The sequence below is a fragment of the Nannospalax galili genome, unplaced genomic scaffold (genome assembly GCF_000622305.1).
Source record: "Nannospalax galili isolate Female #2095 unplaced genomic scaffold, S.galili_v1.0 scaffold649, whole genome shotgun sequence".
Taxonomy (NCBI): Eukaryota; Metazoa; Chordata; class Mammalia; order Rodentia; family Spalacidae; genus Nannospalax; species Nannospalax galili.
In genome coordinates, this window is record NW_008359093.1 from 1372021 (window position 1) to 1384071 (window position 12051).

A 12051-nucleotide genomic window follows, 5' to 3' on the forward strand; every position below is an offset into this window, starting at 1 on the left:
CTGTTTTTTAATGCTGTTTTTTTTTTGTTGTTGTTTTTTTGTCTTTTTGAGACAGGGTCTCTCTGTAGCCCCAGTGTCCTGGAACTCACTATGTAGACCAGGCTGGCCTCGAACTCACAAAGATCCACCTGCCTCTGCCTCCCAAGTGCTGGGATTAAAGGTGTGCACTACCACACCTGGCTAACACTCTTATTTTTAATTTTTATTACATTTATTTATTTATTTAGTATGTGTATATGGGGGGAGGGCACATGTGTGCAGAGGTGTGCATGTACAGGTCGGATGACAATTTGCAGTGCTCAGTTCTTTCCTTTCACCTTATAGGTCCTGGGAATGAAACTTAGGTTGTCAGGTTCGGCCCATGTGCCTTTACCCACTGAGCCATCTCACTGGCCTTGTTGTTTTGAGCAGGGTCAGATGTGGTCCAAGCTGGCCTCAAACTGGCTTTGTCAACAGGGCTGATCTTGAACTTCGTTCTCCTACCTCTACCCGAGTGGTGAGATTACAGGTGCACGCCCCCATGTCTGGAGATCAAACCTAGGGCTTTGTGTATGTTAGGTGAGAACTCTGCCAACTAAACTACATCCCTAGCCCCTGACTCTGGGTTTTAATGAGTTCAAAGAGCCAAGCTTGGTGGTGCATACCTGTAATCCCAGCACTCAGGAGGTGGAGGCCAGAGAGGCAGGACAAGGCTAGCCTGAAGAGCCTATCTTTAAAAAAGAAAATAGGCCAGGCATGGTGGCCCACGCTTTTAATCCCAGCACTCAGCAAGCAGAGGCAGGCAGATCTCTGAGATGGAGGCCAGCTGCACAGCAAGTTCCAGGCCAGCTGGGGCTACAAGGAGACCCTGTCTCTCAAAAAAAAAAAAAGAGAAAAGAGGGGCTGGAAAGATGGCTCAGTAGTTAAGAGCACTGACTGTTCTTGCAGAAGACACAGGTTCAAATCCCAGCACCCACATGGCAGTTAACAACCACCCATAACTCCAGTTCCTGGGAATCCAATGCCTTCTGACCTCCACAGGCACTTCACCACACGGGTACACTTATATACATACAGGCAATACACTCATATACATAAGATTAAAGAAAAAATCAGAACCAAACACATAAACCACACAGCTCGCATAAATCCACTGCTATGGGGCAAAGTTAAAGACAATGGCATTCAAAAATAGACAGATAAATTATCTCTGATTTAGGGGAAACCAAATTCTGAGCTGACACCAGGGAAATGAGAGGATTTTCCTGCTCTCTCCAAATAGGGAGGGAGAAAACAGACCAAAGATTCCAAAGTCCAGCTTGGCAAATGAGTTTATTGGGGCTACAAGAACATGGTGACTCAGACAGCTGTGCCACTCCAAAATTCCGACCCTAATCAAATTTTTACATCATAATTTAGCTTTTTAAATTTTTTTTAAAAAAGACACATTTATTATTTTTATTTTATGTTTATGAGTGTGTTGCCTGCTTGGATGTAATTGCAACCGTGTTGTGCATTGCCGGAGGAGGTCAGAAGAGGGTCAGATCCCCTGGAACTGGAGTTACGAACAATTGTTAGCTGCCATATGGGTGCTGAACCTGAGTCCTCTGCAAGAGCAGCCAGTGCTTCTAACTGTGGAGCCATCTATCCAGTCCATAAATTAGCTTTTTTTTTTTTTCTGTCTTTTTGAGACAAGGTCTCCTAGTAGCCCCAGTTAACCTGGAACTCACTATGTAGAACAAGCTGGCCTTGAACTCACAGAGATCCACCTGCCTCTGCCTCCTAAACTTTGAGATCACAGGTGGGTACCACCACACCAGGCATAATTTAGCATTTCTAAGACCACACACAGTTGTGGCAGGAAAAGAACTGTGACTAGAATGTTCCTCAAGAGGAAATGTGAACAGCTTCATCACCATAGGCCTGGCTAAATGCTGTATAATTCTGTTTCATTACCCTAAGGACCAAGGTCAGTAGGTCACCACTGACCTCTACTTTAAGATGGTAGAGAGGCCTATTAGACCTTGCCTCAAAAATTTTTTACTGGAATATAGCTCAATAGTAGAGTGTTTACCTAATGCAGCCCTGAGGTTCAATGCCCAGTGCAGGTGGAAAGAGGGAGATGGTAATTGTCATGTAAAGCCCAGAGGGAACAGGTGTCCAACAAAGTTCACTTAGGCTTACTGGAAGTACAGCATTAGACTTGGGAACCCAGGAGTCCAGGGAGGGAAGCCCTAGAACAAAATGTTCCCAGAGAAGGGCTCCCTGGGAAGTCAATAAAAGCCCAGTGCTTTCCCAACTGGGTGGGTGATGAAAGAGCTGTAATTAGAGAATCTGTACAGACCCAGAGGAAAGAACTAATCTCCCATAACTGCTCAACTGGTAAATTGAGTTGACAACCTATCCATACAACTGCTCAGGAGCTGGGGCTGGAAAGATGGCTCAGTGGCTAAGAGTACTGGCTGCTCTTGCAGAGGAGCCAGGATCAGTTCCCAGAACTCACATGGCAGCTAACAACTACACTTCCAGGACATCTCATGCCCTCTTCTGATCTCTGTGGACACTGCATGACACAGGTGCACTTACATACTTGCAGGCAACACACACACACACACACACACATACTTGCAGGCAACACACACACACACACACACACCAAAACAAAAAACTCAGGTGTTTCAGTGTTGAGGACCACTGCAGTAGCTGGCAGTCGGGGAGAAATTAACAGGTATTAGAAGAAACCAAAACGGGTATATCTAAGTATATCTAATTCAAGACCGATTCAGTAACTCATCCCACAGTTAAAAAGCCACTAACACTTTTGGGGAGAAAATATAGGTGACCTCATGTGGCAGTCTCCAAAGTAAATAAAAGGTTAAACCCGTGTCATAAACTTAGAATCCGTTATCTTCATTTGCAGTAGTGTTATCTGAAGACCTGTTAGGACCTGTTAGAGAGCGGTTAATCACTGGCCATTACCTCCTCCTTGCCCATCCTTGCCCACCCTGGGTCTCCCTCTCCGGACCCCGCCTCCCACCCGGATCGCCTGGATCATTCCTGGTGGACTGAACCTAGGAGACCCTGGAGCGGCCACCTAAGGCCTTTTCCTTGCAAGGCGATGTTGGGGTTGTTGCCTTGGGAACAGGTGGAGGCTGGCGGGTGTGCTGCTGCTTTGCCTAGGCGACAGCGGGGCCGGTAGTACCTTCCGAGGGGCGGTGACGCGAAGGTCCCGCTGGGCAAAGCACCTGCTCTGATTGGCTCGTAACTCATACTCGCTCCTCACTTGCCAGTAGAAACCAGGTCCTCTGTGCATATGCGCACGGAGACTAACACAGAGTCCGGCTCCGCAGGGGTGAGTCCTAAGGCTGGGGTGCAAAGGAAGAACGGTTACCAAGATAGAGGAGGTAACCCTTCCCCGAAACTCTACGGCACCGTGGGCTCCCCAAGAAGAACGGAGTGCCTCAGGCGTGAGAAGCCTCTGGAAATGCGGGCTTTTCCTGGCTGAGGCTCATGGGAAACGTAGTTCCAAAGGAGAGGGGGCCGTGCCAGGGCTGCAGCTGCGGGATTGGCCAGGACGTCGTCGCTAGGGCAACGCGCAGGCGGGGCGTTCCGTGAGTGGTTGTGGGACCCGTGCAGTGCCGCTACCCGGAAGTACCCTGAACTGCCGGGGCACCCCCAGCTGGTGGAGGTGAGGGCGTTCCTAGCTGGGCCAGCGCAGCTTCTCCCTAACACTCCCCGCTCCGGAACCTGAACTACCACCCTAACCTTCCCACCCAGAGCACCAGTCTCTGTGGCTGGGCCCCATCCTCCTGAAAGTCCTGCTCCTTCCTTTCCTGTGCCAGGGACAGACTCCACAAAGTCCGAGGGTCTCCCGAACAGGACAGGTGCCCCAGGTGGACGGGTTTCAATCCAATACCTTTTTAAGGTTAGGACGCAGTTTTTAGTCCACGACTCCATAAAACACGGGGCTGTTTGCTTTTGCTTTGGGGTTTTACGTGCGGAGGTTGAGGCAGTGTGAACGTTCACAATTACCTGTGGTCAGCGAGCAGTGAGTGTCTCAGAGGCCACATCGGTCCCTGGGAGTGCATTTAAGCCTTTTGGCTCTGCCCCAGGGCGTGAATGTGCTCGACTCCAGGGTCAGCTTTTCAGACAACATATCCTACAGATTGGGGGACAGTGAGGGCAGCCTCCTGCCTGTTGCTCCTCTGATCACCCTGGATCGTGGTCTGCCTACTGACCTTTTATCTGTTGCTGGAACCAGTTTTTCTTCATCCCCCAAAATCCTCTGTTGTAACCAAATGTTTGGCGCAGATATTGGCAGTTTCCTAGAAGTTCCCTGGACATCTGTCTCCCAGGCATTTGTCCTCCAGGGTTCCTCCTGGTATTAATTGCTATCTGTTGTCATCTGTGACCTTCCTTGAAGCGTTCCTGGCCTCAGGGAAGAACCTGGTATCTGTCTTCTCCTGGCCTTAAATGATACTCTGTTTTTTCCTTTCTTGTAGATCTCTCTTGTCAGCTCCCAAAAGACCCTTCAAAACAAGAATGCCATCACCCCTGGGTCCCCCACACCTGTCTGTGAAGGACCCCAAGACCACCCTTGAGGAACCAGAGGCTGCTCGGCTGCGATTCCGATGGTTTTGCTATGAGGAGGTAGAGGGACCCCGAGAGGCACTGGCCCAGCTTCGAGAGCTGTGTCACCAATGGCTGCGGCCCGAGTCATGTTCCAAAGAGCAGATGATAGAGCTGCTGGTTTTGGAGCAGTTCCTGGGTGTGTTGCCCCCTGAGATCCAGGCCTGGGTGCGAGGGCAGCGACCAGGAGGCCCTGAGGAGGCTGCAGCTCTCGTTGAAGGGCTGCAACATGACCCTGGGCAGCTTCTGGGCTGGGTAAGTGTAATGGCATGAGCTTTTTAGAGAGATAGACTAAAGGCAGAGCCCCTGTGACATATTTCTTCTCTTCAGATCACATCCCACATCCTGAAGCCAAAGATGCCTCTTACAATCCAGAAATCAGAGAAGTCCTTGGGGAGCCACCATGTCTCAGTGACAGTTGAGTCCTCTGAGACAGATCCTGCAGAAGGACCACAGGTTGCCAGGATAGATGGGTCCACCCAGCTCAGCTGCAGTGTGAAAGAGGAACCCAGTACTGATGAGCAGGCTATGGGTGAGAGAGTGCAACCTCAAGGCTGAGGGGTTGTGGAAGGAGTTTTCAAATGTATGTGTGTGCCTGTGCATGTGCGTGTACATGTGTCTGTCTGTCTGTCTGTGGGTTGTCATGGGATAGGTTCTACCAGGGCCAGAACTCCTGAAATGAGCCTGGATGTCTTCAGCTGGGATAGGGACCCTGGAGAGACTGGAAAGCTGGACTCTTAGGAAGCAGGAGTTCAACGCTGCCCTCCCACAATCTCACATGGTAGAGGCAGGCCAAGGCCAGTTCAGCAATAACAGCCTCTGACAGTCCTTCCCATCTGCCTCTTCTCAGACTCATCTCCCAGCCCCCTTCTTCCAGCCCAGTCCCTCAAGGGACCTCTTAGAATCGAGGAACCAGAGTCCACATCCTTCCATCCAGGAAGTATTCAGGTAAGCAGCCCCCAGTGGGGAGTATAGGTCATGGGTGTGGGAGGGGAGTGTCTCTGGTGGCTGCCTCTGCTCTGTGGTTTTGCAGGCTCCTTGGCCAGTGACTTGTGTGTGTCTCTGTGTGTGTGTGTGTGTATGTGTGTGTGTGTGTGTGTGTGTGTTTCTTAACTCCTGAGAAGTAAACAGCCAGGTTCCCCCACAGGTCCTGGGAGCAGGACAGATTGGTAGACTCACTTGAAAAGATTCAGGCCTCAGGCTTCAGGCCTGGAGTGACTAGAACTGGTGGGCTTGGCTTCCTCACCTCCAGAGTTGTCAGTGGGTAGGTTTGCAGCTCCCGTGGGCCCTGGGCCAGACATTGTTTGTGCAGGTAGAGCAGGGACTATAACAGGACTCCTTCATACTCAGGACACTCTTCCTGGGACATGCCTAAAGTCCTTCCCCTGCTCTTCTCAAAGGCTGTCACCTGGAGCCCATGATTCCCGAGTGTGTGTAGTGGAGGATGGGGGCGTCTTGTCCTCACCTGGCTCTTTCTGCTGCTAAGCCCCTCCACTTGAGAGCTTCCTCCCAAGACAGAATTTGTAGTTGAAGTGTGCATCAAAGTTGAAAAGACCTTCCAGGCCCCCTTTATGGTGTCCTCACTTCCAGCCAACACCAACCCCTAAATGGAGCTATTTGTGACTGATACCGCCCTTTCTCCAGACCTACTTTGACTGGTCTTTGGGATTGTTTCTCCTAGTCCAGCAAAGCCTCAGATGGTGTTAGGACAGTGAAGGAGGCAGCTCCTTTAGGCAAGGAATACCTTTCTTGGTGAGGCTATCACTGGTGGGCCCTGGCTCTGCCACCAGACTCGCCCTCTTCGGGCCTTGCCTGAGCCTGCTGGTACTTCCTGAGCTTCCTCTCACCACTACTGTCTCATCTCATCACAGTCCTGATGTTCCTAGTTATACCTCCTAACCTGGGTTGTCCTTCTCAAAAAACAGATCTGGGAATGTAGCTGCCTGCCTAGCATGCACAAGGTCCTGGGTTCTACTCCCAGCACTGCATAAACTGAGCATGGTGGTACTTGCCTGTAATCAAGCCTAGCACTAGGAAGGCAGAGGCAGGAAGATCAGAAGTTCAAAGTCATCCTCAGATACATAGTAAGTTCAAGACCAGCTTGGACTTAATAGACTCAGTGTCAACCTACCCCCTACTCCAAAAACAGCCAAGCCAAAAAACCAAAATAGAAATTTTCTCAGCCCTGGGTGGGTCCCCCAAGGAAGAGCTTTTAGTTTTGTTAAACAGAGGCTTGGCAGAAGGTGGCTGGGTCCCAAGAAGTCCCCTAACCTCTTCCTGCCCTTCTAACACACCCTGCAAATGGCTTATTGACAGGAAGAAGGGTTGGGATGGCATGATGTCCCTGTCTAAAACCTCTCTACAATTTCCTAAGTCTCTCTGGCCATCACTGAGAGACAGGTGCTCATAGGTTGGACAAATGAAGATTGACCCAAAACTCACAAATTCCCATTGTGGTTGGGTCCCTAGCCTGCAGCGGATGGGTGTTAGGTATCCTGCCACCCTGAGGTGGCAGGTAAAGATGTGAAGCTGGGTGGGTGGGGTGGTAACTAGTTGCATCCTTGCAGAAGGAACGGGGCCTGTCGGAGTCATCACAGAAAGAGCTGTACTGGGACGTGCTGCTGGAGAAATACAGCACAGTGCTGTCCCAGGGTGAGGACCCACAGCCCTTCCCATCCTGTCTTCCCAGACCTATCTTCCATGTGCCTTCCTGCATGCCCCAGGCCCCCACTGGGGCTCTCTACACCCAGCATCTCTCTCCTTCCAGAAGGTACCCACCCCAACACTGAGCCCCCATGTGACCAAACCCCCAACTGACCGTCTTTTACCCCAGCAGGCCTTCTGTCCCAAGAGCCTGAGGCACTTGCTGAGTCTGAGCTGAAGACTCACACTGAAGAGCAGGAGACCCCACACACAGAGCCTGAGACCCACAGGAGCCACCTCCCAGGACTGGGAGCCATTTCGGGGCCTGGGCTTGGCCAGACCTGCATGTCCACTTCAGGTGAAAGCCAGAGCCCTTTCGAGGACCTGCCGGGCTTGTCCCCCATGCCATTGCCTAAAGCCCAGGTTGGGCCGGCACCACGGAAACCCTATACCTGTGAGCATTGTGGCCTCAGCTTCGACTGGAAATCCGTTTTTATCATCCACTACCGCATGCACACAGGTGGGCCAGGCCTGGAGAGGCCACCACAGGTGTCCCAAGAGCGGGCCATGTGGCGCTCCACCTACCCTCAGAGCTATGCATGCGAGGAGTGTGGACGCAGCTTCAGCTGGAAGTCACAACTGGTCATTCACCGTAAGAGCCATGCCAGCCAGCTGCGCCACTTCTGCGGGGACTGTGGATGCGGCTTTGACTGGAAGTCTCAACTGCTTAGCCATAGGAAGAACCACCGCCCCAAGGTCCCATAAGCACCTGACAGGGCTGCTATACCACAGCCAGTGCAGCCTTCCAGGCATCCCCTCCATCCAAAAGAAGTCAGCGGAGCCAACCAAGTGAGGCAGGACTCTTTCTTTTTTTTCTTTTTTTTTTTTTTAAGATTTATTTATTATTTTATGTATGTGTGTGTCTGTGTGTATGTATGTGCACATATGTGTGAGTATGCCCAAAGACGTCAGAAAGGGGTGTCACATCCCTTGGGGCTAGAGTTATAGGTGGTTATGAGCTGATTGACATGGGTGCTGGAATTCCAACTGTCATCCTCTGATAGAGCAGCAAGTGCTGCGACCATTGAGCTATCCCTCCAGCCCCCCTTCAAATTAACACACACGCACATACACACACACACGTGTTTGTGTGTTTTTTTGAGACATGGTCTCACTATGCAGCTCTGGCTTGCCTGGAACTCAGTATATAAACCAGGTTGGCCTCAAACTGACAGAGACTCAAGTACCTTTGCCTCCCAAGCGATGGGATTATTAAAGGTATGCACTACCGCACTTGACCATTTATTTTTGTTTTATGTATGAGTGTTTTGCCTGTTTACATGTAAGTGCAGTGTACCATGTGTGTGCAGTGCCCAAAGAGGTCAGAAGAGGGTGTTGGATAGCCTAGAAGTGGAGTTATAAATGGTTGTTAGCTGCCATGTGAGTACTAGGAACCAAACTCAGGTCATCGGAAAGAGCAGCCAGTGCTCTTAATTGCTAAACTATCTCTCTAGGCCTTCCCCTTTAAATTTTTTAACGTTTGTTTATTTGGGGGGTGGCACACACGTATGCCATAATACGTATGTGATAGTCAAAAGACAAGCTGCAAGAGTTGGTTCTCTCCAAACTGAGGTCAGCAGGCTTGGCAGCAGACACCTTTACACACTGACCCAGGACTTTCATGTCTAAGGGTAAGTGGACATGGGCAGCTTCTGAGAAGACAGGCACCTCACCATCCTCAGCTGCTGATGATTGGCAGAGCTGGAATATAACCTAGGTCTGTCTGACTGGAAATATCCCTAGGCAACTAATGCTGCTTTAACATGTGAAACTGGAAGGGAGGGCCTCAAACAGCAGTTTGCAGATCCCCTTCCCATGGTCCTCCCACAGAGGGCTGAGCTAACTTCTTTCCACACCACAGGGGCCTGATCAGGCCTCCAACAAGTCAGTCACGCCCTTGAGCAGTACCAGCAGCCACGAAAGATCACCACAAAGCCTGCCTCCCAGGGAGAGATGGCTCAACGGTTAAGAACACTGACTGTTCTTGCAGAAGACCTGGGTTCAGATCCCAGCATCCACATGGCAGCTAACAACTGTCTATAACTTCAGTTCCTGGGGGATCTGACAGCCTCAACTGTCCTCCGCCATTGCGCAACAGGGGTGCACTTACATGCAGGCATAACACTCCAACACGTAAAAATAATATTTTTTTTAAAAGAGCCTGCCTTCCATGGCTCTCATCTTGCTGTCTGTTTCCAGAGCTCTCTCAGAAGACTAATTGGTTTGTTTGGTTGGTTATATATTTGTTTCTTTGTCTTTTTGAGACAGGGTCTCCCTGTAGCCCCAGCAGGACTGGAACTCACCATATAGATTAGGCTGGCATCAACCTCACAGACATCAGTCTCACAGAGATCTGGCTACCTGTGCCACCCCACTCCCACCCCCATGCTAAAATGAAAGGTGTGTGCCACCACACCGAGCATTCAAGAAAAAAATCTTAATTTCTTTTTTTAAAAAATATTTTTATTTTATGTGTATGAGTGTATTGCCTGCATGTATGTGAGTACACCTGTGTCGTGCAGTGCTGTGGAGGTCAGAAGAGGGCTTCAGATTCCCCTGGAACTGGAGTTAAGGATGGTTGGTAGCCACCATGTAGGTTTAGCAGTCATGTGGGTGCTGAGAACCAGTCCAGGTCCTCTGCAAGAGCAGCTAGTACTCTTAACCACTGAGCCATCTCTCCAGCCTCATTATCACCATTTTAAATTTCAGAAAACTGGGAATCAAATTCATTAAATAACCTGGGTTCCTACTTAACAAGTGATAGTAATGTATTCAAACCTAGACCAGTCCTTCTCCAGATGGAAGATGACCACTGTACCCTAACCTGCCCAGTAAAGGTATGCGCCACCACGCCCGACCAGTTTGTGCTTTTATACCTGGGCGTGTACGCATATGCATTAAAATAATAAACTTTAAAAATTTTTTAAATTTTATTTTTGTATTTATTTTATGTGTATGATGTATTACCTGCAAGTGTGTAAGTGCACCCATATCATGCAGTGCCCATGGAGGTCAGAAGACGGTTGGATTTCCCTGGAACTGGAGTTACAGACAATTCTTAGCCTCCATATGGTTGCTGGGAATCGAATCTGGGTCCACTACAAGAACAGCCAGTACCCTTAACCACTGAGCCATCTCTCCAGCCCCATGAACTAGAGTCTGATTTGTGTCCCCAGATGCCCACACCCAATTCAATGAACGCTCATATATAATATGGACTACAGAGTGACTTGTGTACCCAAATGGCCCTTAGTGTGGGTCCATCCACTGGGCCTACCAAGAGTCCCATCCCTGTAAGACACTGTACTCTCTCCCAGCAGCCATCAATTGCTAAAAGTTACTTTGATTGGGTTGTCATTTCTTACCAATTCCCAGCACCCACATGGCAGCTAACAACCTTCTGTAACTACATCCATTCCTAAGGGATCCAAACATTCCCTTCTGGCCTCCTTGGATACAGTACATATTTGGTGAACATACAACATGCAGGCAAAAACACTCTTGCACATTAAATAATAATAACTTTGGGGCTGGAGAGATGGCTCAGTGGTTAAGAACACTGACTGTTCTTGCAGAGGACCTGGGTTCAAATCCCAGCACCCACATGGCAGCTAACAACTGTAACTCCAGTCCCAGGGGATACAGTAGCCTCTTCTGACCTCCGCGGGTGTTGCACAACATGGGTGCACTTACCTACATGCAGGAAATACACACATACACTGTCCTAGTTTGTTCTTCATTGCTGTGACAAAACACTCTGACCAGTATCTTGCAGAGGACCTGGGTTCAAATCCCAGCACCCACATGGCAGCTAACAACTGTAACTCCAGTCCCAGGGGATACAGTAGCCTCTTCTGACCTCCGCGGGTGTTGCACAACATGGGTGCACTTACCTACATGCAGGAAATACACACATACACTGTCCTAGTTTGTTCTTCATTGCTGTGACAAAACACTCTGACCAGTACCAACTTGGGGAGGAAAGGGGAAAGGGTTCTTACATCTCCCAGGTCACAGTTCATCAGGGAGCCCAAGGTAGGGACTCAGGGCAGGAACCTGGAGGTAGGAGCTGGAGTACAGGGCATGGAGGAACACTGCTTACAGGCTTGCTCCCCTGGCTCCTGCTCAGCCTGCTTTCTTATGCAAGACAGGCCCACCTGCCCAGGGGTGGCACCACCCACAGTGGGCTGGGCCCTCCCATATTATTCATCAAGAAGATGCCCTTCAGACATGGCCACAGGCCAATCCAATAGAGGCAATACCCCGATTGAGGCTCCCTCAACCCAGGTGTGTCAAGTTGACACTAAAGCTATCCAGCACATACACACAAAATTTTTCAAAAAATCAATAAACTTTTAAAAAATAGCTTTTTTGGCCTTTTTTTAAATCAGGGTCTCCCTGTAGCCCCAGCTGCCTTGAACTGGCTATGTAGACCAGGCTGGCCTTGAACTCACAGAGATCCACCTGCCTCTGCCTCCTGAGTGCTGGAATCAAAGGCATGCATCACCACACCTGGCCAAAAAAATAATTTTTAAAAATCTACTGGAGGTCAAGCATGGTGACACAGGTCATTAATCCCAGCACTTGGGAGGCAGATGCAGATAGATCTGTGTGAGTTCTAGGCCAGCCTGTTCTACATAGTGTGTTCCAGGCCAACCAGAGCTCCATAGTGAGATCCTGCCAAAAAAAAAAAAAAGATTTTCCTATTTTATTTAGTATTTATTTATTAAGATAGGGTCT

General features: G+C 49.7%; 1 protein-coding gene across 8 annotated transcripts; it reads left to right on the forward strand.

The window, feature by feature from the left end:
- Positions 1-2591: 2591 nt before the first annotated feature.
- Positions 2592-8351, forward strand: Znf446 (zinc finger protein 446). Of its 8 annotated transcripts, none has more exons than XM_029558477.1 (6): positions 2592-3383; positions 4482-4863; positions 4939-5140; positions 5459-5556; positions 7176-7260; positions 7442-8351. In XM_029558477.1, exons 2-6 carry the CDS (start codon positions 4522-4524, stop codon positions 8014-8016), a joined length of 1302 nt encoding a protein of 433 aa, XP_029414337.1. In that variant the 5' UTR covers positions 2592-3383; positions 4482-4521; the 3' UTR covers positions 8017-8351. The 8 variants fall into 8 exon arrangements, with proteins under 8 accessions (XP_029414337.1, XP_008821003.1, XP_029414333.1 ...); XM_008822781.3 differs by having other exon boundaries at positions 2592-3331; XM_029558473.1 differs by lacking the exon at positions 2592-3383 and adding an exon at positions 3390-3590.
- Positions 8352-12051: the final 3700 nt, after the last annotated feature.

Bases quoted from the DNA above. Each gene is read 5' to 3' on its own strand.
- Znf446 (XM_029558473.1), top strand. From the start codon at position 3,490: ATGGGAAACGTAGTTCCAAAGGAGAGGGGGCCGTGCCAGGGCTGCAGC. The intron at 4,864-4,938 runs GTAAGTGTAATG...TCTTCTCTTCAG, and splicing joins CTGGGCAGCTTCTGGGCTGG to ATCACATCCCACATCCTGAA. The intron at 7,261-7,441 runs GTGAGGACCCAC...CTTTTACCCCAG, and splicing joins CAGCACAGTGCTGTCCCAGG to CAGGCCTTCTGTCCCAAGAG.